The 16,900-nt window shown below is 41.7% G+C and overlaps 1 protein-coding gene across 1 annotated transcript in view; it reads left to right on the top strand.

The window, feature by feature from the left end:
- The first annotated feature begins 1,043 nt into the window (after positions 1–1,043).
- CDR2 (cerebellar degeneration related protein 2) overlaps positions 1,044–16,900 on the top strand; it is a 41,578-nt gene continuing 25,721 nt past the window's right edge. The window contains exons 1-2 of the mRNA XM_070413694.1: positions 1,044–1,337; positions 9,256–9,368. Coding sequence (XP_070269795.1) covers positions 1,259–1,337; positions 9,256–9,368 — 192 coding nt within the window. The 5' untranslated portion in view covers positions 1,044–1,258. The remainder of the gene's footprint in view (positions 1,338–9,255; positions 9,369–16,900) is intronic.

A 16,900-nucleotide genomic window follows, 5' to 3' on the forward strand; every position in this document is an offset into this window, starting at 1 on the left:
GGCTAGCCCTTCAGTTTCCACAAATCATCAGCAGCAAATCCTAATCGAATCATCTCTTTCTCCAAAGAGCTTCATCTGCAGTGACTTACTTTGAAATTAAAACGGCTTTAAATTCTTTTCTTTTGGCTCTGGACTAATCTCTGCCAGAATACTGGCAATAGGGAAGCAAAGGCTTTCCATGGGACCTAGCTCTCTTCGTTTTTAACCGAGCAATAAAAAGTGGATCAGGACACCTGGGTTCAGAAGAAAGGAATTTGTGAGTTTACCATTTCTTTTACTATGATTATTACATCTAACACCATTATTCCTTCCACATCTATTGACTGGCATTCTCTTCTCTCCAGGTGCAATAGTATGACCCCAGAGGCATCACTTGTGACCTCGAACCTTTTAAGATTCGCATTCGCAGTTCTTTCCTAAGGAGATGGCTTCACCTGCACCCCCTCCAGCCCCAGGCTCCCGAGTGGGTCCGGGCCAGCCCTCTGAAGGGAGGCAATCCCCAAGGGTGCGAGGGGAGGGCTCGGAGGTCAGGAAGACGCTGCAGCCCTGAGCCCCCGACCCACCCTTCACTTCCCCGCAGCAAGGAGAGCGACTCTGGAAGTCAAAGGCCAGAGAGGGCCGCTGGGGAGGTGACCTCGGTTCCCGGCACCGGCCGCACCCCTCCGGCCCGAGGGACGCCCCACGACCACAGCCACACTCGAGGCTGGACTCCCGCCCTCCGCCCACGTAGCCTGACCACTGGCTGCCCCGCCGCCCAGACACCCACCGCCGGCGCCGCCAGACCCGACACCCGAGAGGGTCCCAGAGCGACCCTAAGCGGAGGAGAGGGCGGGCCCTCAGGCCGCGCCTCCTCGCTTTTCCCCGCCTTCTTCGTTTCCTTCGGAGTTTCTATTGGCTGCTTGCGGGCGAGCCGCGGATCTGCGGTGAGAAGCGGTTGGACGACGTCGCTGCCACTCGGCCAGAGGCACGCTCGCCATTGGCCAGGGCGCCGCCGGGGGTTTGAATCGCCGGGTCGGGAGGCTCGGCCCCAGTGCCACGTTGGGCCCGGCTTCGGCCGGACGGGCTGGGTCGGGGCTGCGGCTGGGGCGCTCGCGCCGTGTGCCGGCCGTTGGGGCCGTTGGGCGACGCGAGGCGAACCGGCGGCCGCGCGTCCCGCCCGAGGGCGGCTCTGGCTGAGGGCGGAGGGGCGGGCGGAGCGCCCGGGGCAGCGGCTGAGGCGGGACGGCGGGGGCCGCTGCCCCCGGGAGAGCCGGCCGCGATGCTGGCGGGAAACCTGGTGGAGGAGTTCGAGATGAAGGAGGACGAGCCGTGGTACGACCACCAGGACCTCCAGCAAGGTGAGGCGGCGGCCGGCGGGCGGCTCCGTGCCGCGGGGTTGTTTAAAAGTAGCTTTTGCTTGCGGCCCAGGGACGCCGGTGCGGGGAGGGCCGGCGCTCACCGGACGTGGGGACCGGCCGCACCTGCCCATCCCTCCGCGGAGGCTGCGCAGTCCCGGGCTTGCCCAGCCGCCCGGTCGCCCTCCAGGCCTGGCCCCTCGGGGCGGCGGGGGCGGCGGTGCGCGGGGACAGGACCCGTGCACACGTGGCATCCGCGCAGTGACTGCGGGAGGGTGGGTTTGGGTGGTAGCCCCGTTTCCAGGCGAGGACAGCGAGGGCCAAAGCGGCCAGGAGGTGCCTGCCGTTGGGAGGGACGGCAAGTGTCTGAGCCACACGCCCCCCCCCCCGCCCCCCCCCCCGCCCCCCCGGAGCCCGGCCGCTGTCCGCCGGCCCGGCCGCCCCCGCCGCGCACGGCCCGCGGCGCGATGCTGGCGGCTGCGGGGAGACTGCTGTGCCGCGTTCACCCGGTGCCCACCGGGTCCCGGAGCCGGCGGGGGCGTGGCCGGCTGGTTGAACAGGCTCTCGTTTCTCGCCTCGCCTTGGCTTTCTCGCTGAAGGTCTGTCTCCGAGAAGGCCCCCCTTCTTTGCATATTAGTAGCAGGAGCTTGCGATTGGAGAACCTCTGTGTACCAGGCACTGACTGGCCCTCAGCACAGGTGTCATTTAATCCCCACGGCCGTGGAGGTAGAAGATACTGTTGTTGGGGAGCTAGGGTTCCCCTCCAAACCCCATCGCAACCTTTCCTAACCTCTCTACGGAATAATCCTCGGGATTTTTTTTTCCCCCAGGCATCTTCCTTTTCTGCAATTCTGTGTAAATTCAACTTGTTTAGCTTTAACTTGCACTGAAAAATTAGTATTTCATTTAGTGAATATTAAATGATCATGATGTTTGTTCATGCTAACCATTGAATTGGGGCGGGGGGGGGGGGTAGAATGACTCACACTTAGAAAAGGAAAATAAAACAAGCACCTCTTTGGGGAAGGTGATTTCTTAAATCAGTATGCCGTGGACAGTCACTTAAATCAAAGTAGTTCACCATTCTGCTTGCCTATGTAGTAGAAGCTATTTAACGGCTGCAGTGCAGCATGTACCATCATATTCTCTATGTCCACAAGATAAATTTGTCTTACATTTTAACAAACCTGTTTTCAGAATTCCCCATAAGGATTGATGGCCTAGTTTGATACTTTCTCCAGGATAAATGTGACAACCAACGTGCAATTGCAAGATTTCCTTCTAATAAACTACGCAGTTTGTATAATCAAAGCTAAATATTTTTCTTTTCTGCATTTAAGAAGCAGAGATCTGTACAGGCTGGGGGGGCACGTTGTTTTGTTTTGTTTTGAATCTCGCATAATACTTAGCACATAATAGAAGCTCGATTTTAATGTTTGTTGGGCTGATCTGAGACACTCACACAGGATTACTGTTTTCATGGCTCTTCTCTCAGGTACCTTAGTCCATACTGCACTTTCTTCTGTAGGAGGTTGTTAGGAGCAGCCATTTGTAATATTTCAATCTACTTGAGAAGCAAATGCAACTTGTTGGGGTTACATGTAGGACTCTTTAACCTCTGATCAGAAGGAAGTCATCAGGTGTTAAATTAATGAAGCTGAGAGAACACAGGTCTGAATCACCTTAGTGCCAGTTTGCATTTGGAATTTGTTCTGTGCTTCTCCAAGGACTTTTACATCCGTTATCATAGTGGACTTTGACATGACCCTGTATGTCATAACCAAGTGTGTGGGGTATGAATGGATGTGAAATTCCAACAATCATACCTTGTGAATATCGCCTGTAAAAGAATGAAGTCTGCAGGCACAGCAGATCTGTCGTGTTAAACAGATTGATAAACAAATGTAGTGGGATTGTATCAGGTACAGACATCTGTTCAATTGTTAACATCCTCACTACTGGCAGACCTTGTTTTATCGCACTTCACTGTATTGCATTACACAGGTTTTGCATTTTTTATTTATTTTTTTAATCCTCACCCAAGAAGTGAGGATATTTTTTCCATTGATTTTTAGGGAGAGTGGAGGGGAAGAGAGAGAGACAGAGACATAGATTGGTTGCCTCCCAAACATGCCTCATCAGGGTTAGGGATTGAACCTGCAACTGAGGTGCATGCCCTTGACTGGGACTTGAACCTGTGACCCTTTGGTGAGAAGGCTGAGCAAACCGGCCAGGGTGGTGTTGCATTTTTTACAATGGAAGGCAAGACCCTCCACCAGCAAAAAGAGTATGAATCACTTTATTGTGATACTCGCTTCATTACAGTGGTCTAGAATCAAACCCACAGTATCTTCAAGGTCTACTTGTATTATTTTATTGAGTGAGCCTTGTTTGGAGAGAGCTACTAAAACAACTTTTTAAGATCCTGTTCTCAAAATCAGAACTACACGTTTTTTTCCCTTTAGCAATAGATGCATTATTTAAATAGATTGAATTTTTGTATCAAAGTTTGCTGGGGCATTCTTTTTTAAATTAAAATTGCTGGGGGGAAAATCTAGCCTTGGAAGGCTCTGGTCTAGTGTTCATACCTTTATAGAAACATGTAAAGCTGTGTGAGGCAAAAGGAGAAAACCCTTTGCTTTTACAAAACACTTTGATGAAGAGATTGTCTTTTGTCAGAGGGCTGAGTTGGCACAGGAAGAATACTGACAATGATCTCGGTGGGTCTGATCCTTTCTGGGACAGCAGGAGCCTTCTATTTGAAATGTGCCCCTGAGAGCAAGGTGGAAAGACTTCAGAGACTGGCTTTTCCTTCAGACCAGCTGCTGTTATAATTGTTGTTTGGTGAGCTGTGTAAGCTTAGAATAAGGATTCAGGTTTCTATTGCATGGATCAGCAAATGAAATCTTAGTTTTAAGGAATCCTAAGATTCCTATTTCTTTTTCAGATGAGTACATTTTCCCGGTGTGTAATTTGCTGAATCACTGTTTGGAGGGTCATTAAAACTGACATCATCGTTTTTCTTGATGTTTATATTCAAATTTTTTGCTTCCCAATTATAGTAACATTGGCAACAGGAGGTACACAGAAGCATCACCAAATGACGCATTTGACTTTGTAATAGGAAAAGCTTTCAGCCTTAATATTATTGAATTACTGCTGTAGACCACAGTTAATATGTTATCCTCATATGATTTTTGAAAATGAGGAAAATAAGAACAATATAAAAGCAATGGAATTTAAAGGTTTCTGATTTCTGGAAGAAAGATACTTTTAAAAATACACTATGGCTGCTAGAGCTAATTTTTTTCTGCCTAAGGCATAGGGCTGAGTGGAGTATCTGTTTAAAGCTAACAGTGTACAGTGTTAAAATGGATTATTATCGCTTGCAAAGACTGATTAGTGAAAGAATATTAAACACGAAAGTGTTGCTAAGTTGTAGTTCTCAAGCCTGTGGTATTTTTAGTGCTGCTGAGGCCAGTTCAGGATTTAGAAAAGACAACCTTCTAATGAAAATCCTTATTGGAAAATAGATGAACAGGTGCATACGGGCTTCAAAACTGTTTTCTTTCCTTTTCTTTTGTGCCTTAATTAAAAACAATAGTAAAAACCATTGAATACTCTCCCGTTTGCCCCACTAATTATTTAGGAAACCTTCCTGGGCTTACTGCCAGCGTTTGGCTCCTTTTGGTTATGGAAGCCATATGCTAGGTGACAGGAAATGAACTTTTTTTAAAGACCAAAAGAAGACCCATGTCCTTAAACTAACAGATGAAGTAATATCCTCTTTGCAGTGTCACTTCACGACCCTTTCTTGTTGATACTTGTCTTGCCAGGATTCTATCCTAAACAGCCTATGAAATATGTAGCAAGGAGACTGAGTCTTGAAGTTACTGAGCCCGGTTGGGCTTTGTTTAACTGGAAATAAGGGCTGAGAAGGACAAGTTCTTTTCTGGTTACTGGTGACTGGAAGAGTGCTTTACTTGGCATCCCTTTCTGCAGCAGCAGGAGAGCTGCTCCCGGCTGTGTATTGAGAGCTTAGGTGGTTTCATAATGGGATGGAAGTAGGTGAAGGTGGTCTAAAGTTAGTCTTGATTCAGGTTTTGACTGCCAGTTAAGAGCATCTTTGATGAGTCCCTGGTCCTTCCCAGTGAGGAATTACTCACCGCTATAAAACAGGCCAGGAGAGACTTCGTCTTCAATACAGTGTGGAGGCTTCTATGTGGCACTGTGTAGGCACATTACATACCCTGTGGATACACAATAATTATTTCTGGGACATCTTTAGCCTTGCATCGTTCCATTTTCACTTAGTGAAAACAATGTATTAGCTTTCCTAAGGTTGCACATACTGTCTTTGACAGAGCAGGTAATAGAAGCTAGGTCGCTCCACTCTGGTTTCTCATTGCCATCTGTGAAAACAAGTGAAAAGCTTAAGTACCTCGTCCAGGAAAGTTTGTACTCTCTCCCTTGAAGAAGTGTGGACACACTGTCAGTCATCTTAAAACTGTGTAGATATGGATAGTAAAGTGGAGAATGGTGATGAGAGTGAGAGTTAGAATCTGGTGATGGAAGTGTTTGTTTTGCCTGTGACTCCTGTAGATTTGATCAGGTCCGTTAGTATCTTTGTGCTTGAAGTTGTCTCATCTGAAAAACTGGCCTAAATACCTTGAAAAGATATAAAGATGAATGTCTCTTACATGATTTGAGCTTTTCATAAAGGTTCTATGTCTTGTGAATACAAGATATTATTTCATAGAGTTGTTACCTGAAGTATTTAGTACATGAATAGGCATTATTAATATTTAAATCATGAGAGAATTTATTTTAACACCTGTCTACCAACAGTACACTAATTTATCTTAAATGTAAAATGTTTACTGTGAGCTGGAGTGGTGAATGGTCGATTCTGCTGCTTTATTTCCCATTGAGAGAAAATCACCCAAGCAGAACACTAGTTCTGCACTAGAATGAACATTAACAGGAGACAAAATGTATTGCTTTTCTGTTACCACTTATTCTAGGTTGAGTTTTAATATGGATGGTAATGAATAGAGGTAAACCTTATTTGTCAACCTCTACAAGTTAAGTTTTAAAATCATGTAGTACCGGTCCCTGTTTTTGTAACAAATACCTTTTCATAATAAATATATTCGTGACATTAACTAAAATGACCTTTCATCATACTTAGAATAAAAGTCAAACTTTGCCATGGCCTATAAAATCTTGTGTGACCCAATCCCTGCCTACTTCTCCAACTTCATCTCATACCACTCTTTCCCTCATGCTTCTTTCCCACTGGCATTTTATCGCAGCTCTGCCACATTCTCATGTGTTGCATTGCCTCTGGCTTTTACTGGTGAGGTCCTCATCCTTCAAGCTTTAGCTAAAACGTGTCCTCAGGGTGCCTTTCCTTGTGACCTTCCTTTCTAAAGTAGATCCTTTTTACACCAAATCCATTTTTTTTTTTCTTCTCTCACACACCACATCCAAATGGGTTAACACAACCTTTTAGCTCTATTTTCAAAACATATCCAGAATCCTACCCCTTCTCTCCATCTCCATCTCTGCCGTCCTAGCCAAGCCACCACCATCTCTGACACAGATGATTGCAGTATCCACTTGTTAGTTGCTTCCCCACCTTTGTCCCTTACACACACTTTGCTCCAGCCTCATTGACCTCCTTATTAACTCTAGTGATGCTTCCTGCCAGGGTCTTTATACTTATTTTGCCTCTGCCTGGAATGTTGGCCACCTAGATAGATCTACATGGGTCATTTATTCTGTTCCTTCATATCTTAATTCTGTCACCCTTGTCACATTATTAAATTTCAGCCTCCCATATTCATACTCTTCCTAGCTTTATTTTTTCTCTTTATTAGCACTTCCTGCTATCATATATTTTATTGTGCTGTTTCTCCCAATAGAATATAAGCTCGTGAGGGCAGGGCATTTTTTAGCTAAGTTCATCTTTATATCCCCTGTATCCAGAATGGTATCTGGTGTCAGACCAACTGAAAGAGTATAGAGGCATTGCTAGAAATAAATGATAAAGATTTATTAAAATGTCTTAGAGTTTGCAAACCAGAAACACAAGGCAATACCCAGAATGCTCCGAAGACAAAGGAAAGACGAAGAGTTCTTACTGGTGTAGTAAAAAATAAATTCTTAGCCTCTGGATTGGATGACCAGTAGTCTGGATAAGTGAACATTTTTTCCTTAATCCTTCAGGGGTAATCACATCTTTACCTGGAGGTTTGATGTATATCCAAGCATTGACAGGACTGGAAAGTTTGAAAGTTTAAGTTCCCAGGCTAATTAAAACAAAAATAGTATTGTTTCTCAAGCTTTGGCCTGATTGCAGTAATATAGTAGCTTGACTGTAGTGACTCTGTGTTACTTCCTTGCTCTGTTCCTCACTGGTATTATTGAATGTATGCATGCATATATGAATGAAGAGTGTTTATCACAGTTTGCAGGTTTATCTACTTGTTATCTTGCTTCATCCGTTAATCTAGAAAAGCAGGAACTTCATTGTATTAACCATTCCATAACTAAAGCTTAGTGTGATGCCCAGCGATAAACAGTCATTTGTGAGTCAGTACTAGTACTACTGGTACTAGTTTGCTTTTGTATTGCACTTAGTTCGTAAAGTACTTCCTTCTGTATTATTTCATTTTATTTCACAATCATATTGTCTTTAGACAAGAAGACTAAGTGAAGGGACCTTTAAAGCCCCATCTTAAACGTATTTATCTGGTAAATGATAGTCAGCACTGGATGTCAGACCTTCCTACTCAGTTGAGTTAATTTCCCACTATATTAAAGGGTCTCTCTTTGAAGTTTATGCAGATAGTTACTTCAGTTACTTATGTTAGAACAAGTGTCCTTTGGGTATCATTTAATTTTTATTTCTGGGATTGTGCATATATACCTAAGAAGAGAGTCGAAAAATGAGGTTCAAAATAGAAATATGGTTCTGTGCTAAATCAAAGTACTGTAACAGCTACTGACCTGTAATTACCTCACAATTGCTGTGCTGCTTGTTTGGTTTGCTCATCTTGGAGAAGGACATGAAGAGAAGTAGAAGAAATACATATTATTGATGTATTTTCCCTTTTCTTTTCTTTTTTTTTTTTTTACTTACTTAATTTTTAGTCCCAGGATCTGTAACAACAAACTGCTTTGACAGTTGCAGTAATACAGTGCACATTTACAGCAGCCAGATTTCATAGGAACTTTAGTAACTGTTTGTTTGTTTGTTTGTGTTTAAACCCTCACCTGAGGAATGAATGTATTTTTTCCATTGGTTTTTAGAAAGAGAGGAAGGGAGGGAGGAAAGGAGAGAGGAACATCTATGTGAGAGAGAGACATTGATTGGTTGCCTACTGCACACACCCCGACTGGGGACAGATATTGAACTTGCAACCCAAGTACATGCCCTTGACCAGGAATTGAACCTGAGACCTTCCGGTGCGCAGGCCCATGCTCTAACCACTGAGCAGGCCAGCCAGGACGGAGAGAGACTATTTAAATATCTGCCTATATTTTGGTTGAGGCTCTGTCCAAAACAGTAGGTATTTAGGATATGAATAAATCCAGTCCGTTAGAAAATAACGATTTTAGAAGTCACAATGCTGATTGATCACTTCTAGACTAATGAGAATATCTACTAGTGAGTAGATCAGTCTTCTTCACGTCTTAAAAGTAGGAGTACATAAGAGCATGTTACAAGTAGAGGGCCCCAGTTCAACTGGATCTTAAGTAGGACTCAGTTTTCCTTCTAGGCCATTCCACCTTCTACCGGGATCAGATTTAAATTTGCTACGTTGGGTTGGGTCTTGGTCCATTTTTATTTTATGGACTGGGTTATTTAAAATGTTGAAGTGAGATCATTTGCATTATTCACTTGTCGTGCTAGATCTCCAACTTGCTGCTGAGCTTGGGAAGACGTTACTGGATCGGAACACAGAGTTGGAGGATTCTCTTCAGCAGATGTACACAACCAATCAGGAGCAGTTACAGGAAATTGAGGTAATTTACTCAGTTACACTTGGAGGCGTGGCACATTGCTGCTGTTAACCAATCATATTCTGCTAAAATGACACTTGCAATTAAAAGCCATGTTTAATTTCTAACACAGACGTCTCTGAGAAGAACCATCAGAGAGGGCAGAGAGGTTGATTTCTACTTTTAGGCTTTCCCAACACTATAGTCTGAGTGATGAAAGAGAGTTCTCTCTGCACCTTTGGTGAAGTATATTGAAGTAAATGGTCCAGTATTTGCCACTATGTGAAGCAAAATAAAGCTAAGGATATTATACTTAGTTTCACTTTTTTCTTTTAAAAATGAATTATGCAAAGAGGTATAAGAAAATAAATAATATAATGAACACTTGTGCACCCACCACCCACCCAGCTTAAAAGAGAAAACTCACACTGTTGAGCCTTCTTGGTTAGGTCTGCCCTTCCCTTTTGCCCCCACGCCCATCCCCACCCCAGATGTTACAGTAGAACCAGCTCCTATCTACATGCGAAAACATGTAAAAGACCTTAGAACAGTGATAAGAACTTACTGAGCTCTGATTTTATCCTGAACCATATAATTGAAATGCTGGAAATTGAAAGAATTAGAATTACACAGTCCTTGACTTCAAAGCAATCAAAGTTACACAAATTTCAGTTTTGTTTTTGTTTGTTTAATCCTCACCCGAGGGCATGATTTATTGATTTTAGAAAGAGAGGAAAGAAAAGGAAGGGAGGGAGAGGGGGAGGGACATCAATGTGAGAGAAACATCGATTGATTGTCTTCTGTACACACCCCAACTAGGAATCGAACCCACAACCTAAGTATGTCCCCTGACCAGAAATCAAACCCACAACCTTTCAGTGTATAGGATGACACTCCAACTAACTGAGCCATACAAGCCAGGGCCACAGATTTCAGTTTTTGAATACAAATAAACCTATCATCAAAAGTGAGGCAAATTTATAATCTCGACATCCTTAATTTTACATAGTGTCATAATTAAGGTACATATAATAATCTTTTCATCAGAATTTTTGAATATAGCCAGTGATGTGACCAAAATGCACTTTTATAATTTTAGGAAGGTACATATTGTAATGATATTAAAATCACCAGCTACCATTTTTAGCACATTCATCATCTAAAGAGCATGGAACATGCCATACATGATGTGAATTTAATTACTTACCGAGTTTTGCAGAAATCTAGAAATGCAGAAAAATCAGTTGTTTTTAAACTATTAACTAGCTAGATGTCATATGTAGTTAAGGAATTCATTCTTTCTTTGGTTCATAGACTTTGTTTTTCAGCTCATTGGAAGATTTCACTAAGAGGTCCTAGTGCATAAACAATATACACTGTGGTATATATTTACTAGTATTTGGCTTTTGCATAGTCTTAATACATTGGGTTGATGTCTTTTTTGTTTTGTTTTTAAAAATACAATGAGCAGTTTTTTAAAAATATATTTTATTGATTTTTTACAGAGAGGAAGGGCGAGGGATAGAGAGTTGGAAACATCGATGAGAGAGAAACATCGATCAGCTGCCTCCTGCACATCTCCTACTGGGGATGTGCCTGTAACCAATGTACATGCCTTTGACTGGAATCAAACCTGGGACCCTTCAGTCCACAGGCCGACATTCTATCCACTGAGTCAAACCGGTTAGGGCAGATTGATGTTTTTTATGAACGTGCCTATAAATAACTGTAACTGAATACTATTACTGGTATATTAGCAGATTTCCCAAGTATAGATAGAAAAAAGTCCAAATATTTGCATAATCAAGAGAATCATGCTTATTTGTTCCTGTAGGAGATCACAAACACAATTGCTTTATAATCCAAGTAACTTGTCTTTCTAACTTTGTTTTCTGTATTATTGAGAATGATTAAACAGTTAAGATAGACGGTTGACATTCTGAAAAAAATCCAAAGATCTTTGAGATTCACCAAATCTACAAATAACACTCCATCACCTAATGTCTTCCATGAGATATTGCAAAGTATAATGAAAATGAAGTATCCAGTTCAGACTTTAATGATTAAATAAATATAAAATTAAATATATGAATAAGCTATTCAAATAAATTTAGCCTGTAGTGGCTCTGTCTCCAGTCCTGGTCAGGGCACATGCAGGAGGCAACCAATCGATGTGTCTCTTTCTGTCTCTCCCTTTGTCTTCCACTCTCTCCAAAAAGCTATGGAAAAATATTCTTGGGTGAGGATTAATAGAAAATAAATTAAATAAATAAATAAATAAATAAGCAAGCCTGTAGTACTTCCAAAAACATTTTCATGAATTTCTTTTCTTTTTCTTAAAAGAAAACATTTCAATTATAATTGACATACAATGTTACATTAGTTTCAGGTGTACAGCATAGTGATCCTATATTTATATAACTTATGAAGTCATTTTCCAATATGTCTAGTACACACTTGGTACCATACATAGTTATTATAATACTAGAGTCCCAGTGCATGAAAATTCGTGCACTCGGTGGCGGGGGCTGCATTGGGGGGGAGTCCCCTCAGCCCGGCCTGCGCCCTCTCACAGTCTGGGATCCCTCAGGGCATGTCCACCTGCCAGCTTAGGCCTGATCCCCCAGGGAGCAGGCCTAAGCTGGCAGTCAGACATCCCTCTGGCAGCCTGGGAGCCCTTGGGAGATGTCTGGCAGTGGCTTAGCACTGCCACAGAGGCAGGAGAGGCTCCTGCCACCGCCGTTGCGCTCCCAGCAGTCAGCCTGGCTTGTGGCTGAGCTGAGCTCCTCCTGTGGGAACACACTGACCACCAGGGGGCAGCTCCTGTGTTGAGTATCTACCCCCTGGTGGTCAGTGTGCGTCATAGCGACTGGTCGTTCCAGGTCCTTCCTCAGTTAGGGTCAATTTGCATATTGCCATTTTATTATATAGGATCATTAACTATATTCCCTATGCTGTACTTTACAACCCATGACTATTTTGTAAGTACCAATTTGTACTTTTTAATCCCCTCACCTTTTTCACCCATTCCCCGCTCCTGCTCCCCTCTGGCAACCTTCCCTTTGGTGCCTGTTTCTATAAGTCTGTTTTTGTTTTCCTTTATTCGTTTGTTTTGTTTTTTAAATTCTACATATAACAGAAACCATTCAGTATTTGTCTTTATTTGTCTGACTTATGTCAAATAGCATAATATCCTCCTTATCCATCCATGTTGTTGCATATGGTAAGATTTCATTCTTTTTTATGGCCAAGTAATATTCCATTGCATATACGTGCCATATATTCTTTAACCATTTGTCTATCAATGGACACTTAAATTGTTTCCATATTTTGACTGTTGTAAATAATGCTGCAATGAACTTAGGGATGCATATATCTTTTTAAATTAGTGTTTTGGATTTCATCAGGTAAGTACCCAGAAGTCAAACTAGTGGGTCATATGGTAATTCTGTTTTTAATTTTTTGGAGGAAACTTCAAACTATTCTTCATAGTGGCTTACCAATCTGTATTCCCATCACAGTGTACAAGGGTTCACTTCTTCACATTTTCCCCAATGCTTGTTTTTTGATTTATTGATGATAGCCATTCTGACACGTATTGTACTATCTCATTGTGGTTTTAATTTGAATCTCTCTGATGATTCTTGACATTGAGCATCTTTTCATATGTCTATTGGCCATTTGTATGTCCTCTTTAGAGAAATGTCTATTCAGGTACTCTGCCCATTTTTTAATCAGATTGTTCATCTTTTTAGTGTTAAGTTGTACAAGTTTTTTAGATATTTTGAATATTAACATCTCATTGGGTATATCATTGGTGAATATCTTCTCCCATTCAGTAGATTGTATTTTCATTTTGTTGATGGTTTCCTCTGCTGTGCAAAAATTTTTTAGTTTGACATAATCCCATTTGTTTATTTTCCTTGCCCAAGGAGTCATATCCAAAAAAAATATTACTAAAAGCAGTGTCAGAGAGTTTACTGCCTAGTTTTCTTTAAAAGTTTTATGGTTTTGAGTCTTAGATTCTTGTTGGGTTGATTGCTTTATCATTATCAAATATCCTTTGTCTCTTCTCATAGCCTTTGTTTTAAAGACTATTTTGTCTGCTATAAATATTGCTACCCAGCATTTTTTAGTTTATTCTTGTATACTAGAGGCCCGATGCACGAAGATTCGTGCAAGAATGGGCCTTCCTTCCCCTGGCTGCTGGCACCGCCTTCACTCCAGCCCGGAGCTGCCTTTCTGCCTCCCACACTGCCCAGAGGCCCCGAGCGGCTGGGGTGGTGCGGAATGCCTGCGTTGTCGCCATGGAGATGACACAAGCGTCCAGCCCCGCCCCGGCCACTCGGCACCTGCATATGCAGATTAACTCACCATCTTTGTTGGGTTAATTTGCATACTCACTCCTGATTGGCTGGTGGGCGTCGTGAAGGTATGGTCAATTTGCATCTTTCTCTTTTATTGTAGATGGTGTAAGAAAGTGGTTTAGTTTCATTTTTATACATGTACCTGTTCAGTTTCCCAACACCATGTATTGAAGAGACTGTCTTTACTCCTTTGTATATTTTTACCTCCTTTGTCATAGATTAGTTGGCATAAGTTTTTTTCTGGGCTCTTTATTCTTTTTCATTGATCTATGTGTTCGTTTTTATGCTAGTAACATGTTATTTTGATTACTGTGGCTTTTAGTATAGATTGATACTAGGTAGTGTGATATTTCCAACTTTGTTCTTCTCAGGATTGCTTTGACTATTCAGTGCCTTTAGTGATTCCATATAAATTTAGAATTATTTGTTCTATTTCTGTGAAAAATACCAATGGAATTTTGATAGGGATTGCATTGAATGTATAGATTTTGGGTAGTATGGACACTTTAACGATTTGTGGATATTGTACCAACTTTGGATCCCAGGAATAAGTTCCACATGATCGTGGTGTTTGAGTTTTTTTAAATGTATTGATGAATTCGTTTATTCATATTCTGTTGAGGGTTTTAGCATCTATGATCATCAGGTGTAATTTGGGTAGCATGGACACACTAATGATGTTCATTTATCCTATCCATGAGCATGGTATATGCTTCCATTGATTTGTATCTTCATCAGTGTCTTAAAATTTCTTTTTTCAGTGTCTTAAATTTTTCCAAGTATTTGTCTTTTACTCCTTGGTTAAATTAATTCCTAGGGATTTTATTTTATTTTTTTTATGCAATTATAAATAGATTGTTTTCTTAATTTCTTTCTCGTATTGGTAAATATCTTTCTTTTCATTATTGGTAAATGAAAATGCAACTGATTTCCGAATATTAATTTTGTATGCTGCTATTTTACTTCATTCATTTATCACTTCTAATAGTATCTTGGGATTTTTAGGGTCTTCTATATACAGTATCATGTCATTTGCAAATAACGACAGTTTTATTTCTTTCCTCTTTAGATGCCTTTTACCCTTTTTCTTTTCTGATTGCTGTGGCTAGAATTTTCAGTACTTTCTATATATATAGAAGCCTAAGTGACCGTTACCACCAGGCAACTGGATGACTAGACGACTGACCAGTAGCTATGATGCGCACTGACCACCAGGGGGCAGACGCTTAATGCAGGAGCTTCCCCCTGGTGGTCAGTGCGCTCCCACAGCCAACCTCACGTGGCCGGCCAGCCTCCCGCAGTCCCTCCCCGCAGCTGGCCGGCCATGATCGGCCCCGTTTGGGACCTGGCAAGACAGCCCCTGATAGGCCCCGATCGCTGGCCAGGCCAAGGGACCCCACCTGTGCACAAATTAGTGCACCGGGCCTCTAGTGTTAAATGAGTGGTGAAAGTGGACATTCCTGTGTTCCTGATCTTAAGGAAAATGCTTTTAGCTTTTCCCCATTGAGTATGATGTTAGCTGTGAGTTTGTCTTATATGACCTTTATTATGTTGTGGTATGTTCCCTCTGTTCCCACTTGCTGAGAGTTTTTATCATAAATGGATGCTGGCCTTTGTCAAATGCTATTTCTGTTTCTATTGATATGATCATATAATTCTTATTCTTCAGTTTTTTTATGTGGTGTATCACATTAATTGATTTGTGGATGTTGTACCAACTATGGATCCCAGGAATAAATTCCACATGATCATGGTACTTGGGTTTTTTTAAATGTATTGATGAATTCATTTACTAATATTCTGTTTAGGATTTTAGCACCTATGTTCATCAGGTGTAATTTTCTTTTTTTAAAAAAAATAATTTTCTTTTTTTTTGGTAATGTTTTTGTCTGCTTTTGGAATCAGGGTAATGTTGGCCTTATAAAATGAACTTGGGAGCCTCCTCTTGAATTTTTTTGAATTGTTTGAGAAGAATAGTTAAATTTTTGAATGTTTGTTAAAATTCATCTGTGAGGCTATCTGGTTTAGGGCTTTCATTAGTTGATTGGATTTCATTAGTTGTTATCAATCTCTTCAGATTTTTTGTTTCTTCTTGATTTAATCTTGAAAGTTTGTATGTTTCTAGAAATGTATTCGTTTCTTCCAGGTTGTCCAATATGCTGGCATATAATTGTCTGTAGTATTTTAATTTTTATTTATCTTTTTGATCCTCACCCGAGGACATTTTTTCCATTGATTTTGTAGAGAGTGGAAGGGACGGGGAGAGACAGAGAGAGAGAAACATCAATGTTATACACATTGATTGGTTGCCTCCCGCACATGCCCTGACCAGGACCAGGTATTGAACCTGCAACTGAGATATGTGCTCTTGACTGGAATTGAATCTGCGACCCCTCAATGGTTAGAGGGCCAACGCTCTAACCACTGAGCAAACAGTCTAGGGCTGTCTGTATTATCTATATATATAAAAGCCCAGCGACCGGAATGGCGGAACGACTGATGGCTATGATGCACACTGCGGCAACCAACCAGCCTGATCCAGGCCCGATCAGCTCCCCTCCCCAGGCCGGCCTAGCACCCTAATAGGGGGCGGGACCGGCCTGGTCCAGTGGGCCCCCATTGGGGCGGGCCAGCCGAACCCCACCCATGCACGAATGCATGCACTGGGCCTTTAGTTTTTAAATAATTATATTTGTATTTTAGTAAGTTGATTGTCACTTCTGTTTCATTTCTGATTTTATTTATTTGGATCCTCTGTCTTTTTTTCTTCTGTATTTTTTTCTTTCTTCATGAGTCTGGTTAAAGGTTTATCAGTTTCTACTCTGGGCTTTGTTCTTTTTCTTGTTACTTTACTTGTATGTTTAGATTGTTTATTTGAGATTTACCTTGTTTCTTGAGGTAGCCTTCTGTTGCTATGATTTTCCTTCTTAGAAATGCTTTGGCTGTGTCTCATAGATTTTTGGTTTTGTATTTTCATTTTTATTTGTCTTAAGGTATCTTTTGATTTCTTCCTTAATCTTGTTAACACGTTCATTGTTTAGTAGTATGTTATTTCACCTCCATGTGCTGGTGTATTTTTCAGTTTTCTTCTTGTAATTGATTTCTAGTTTCATAATATTGTGATGGGAGAAGATACTTGATATGGTTTCAATCTTTATTAGTTTATTGAGTCTTGCTTTGTGACCTAAC

Source organism: Myotis yumanensis, unplaced genomic scaffold, assembly GCF_028538775.1.
Source record: "Myotis yumanensis isolate MYYU_CA2020_CCGP unplaced genomic scaffold, mMyoYum1.0.hap1 SCAF_4, whole genome shotgun sequence".
Classification (NCBI taxonomy): domain Eukaryota; kingdom Metazoa; phylum Chordata; class Mammalia; order Chiroptera; family Vespertilionidae; genus Myotis; species Myotis yumanensis.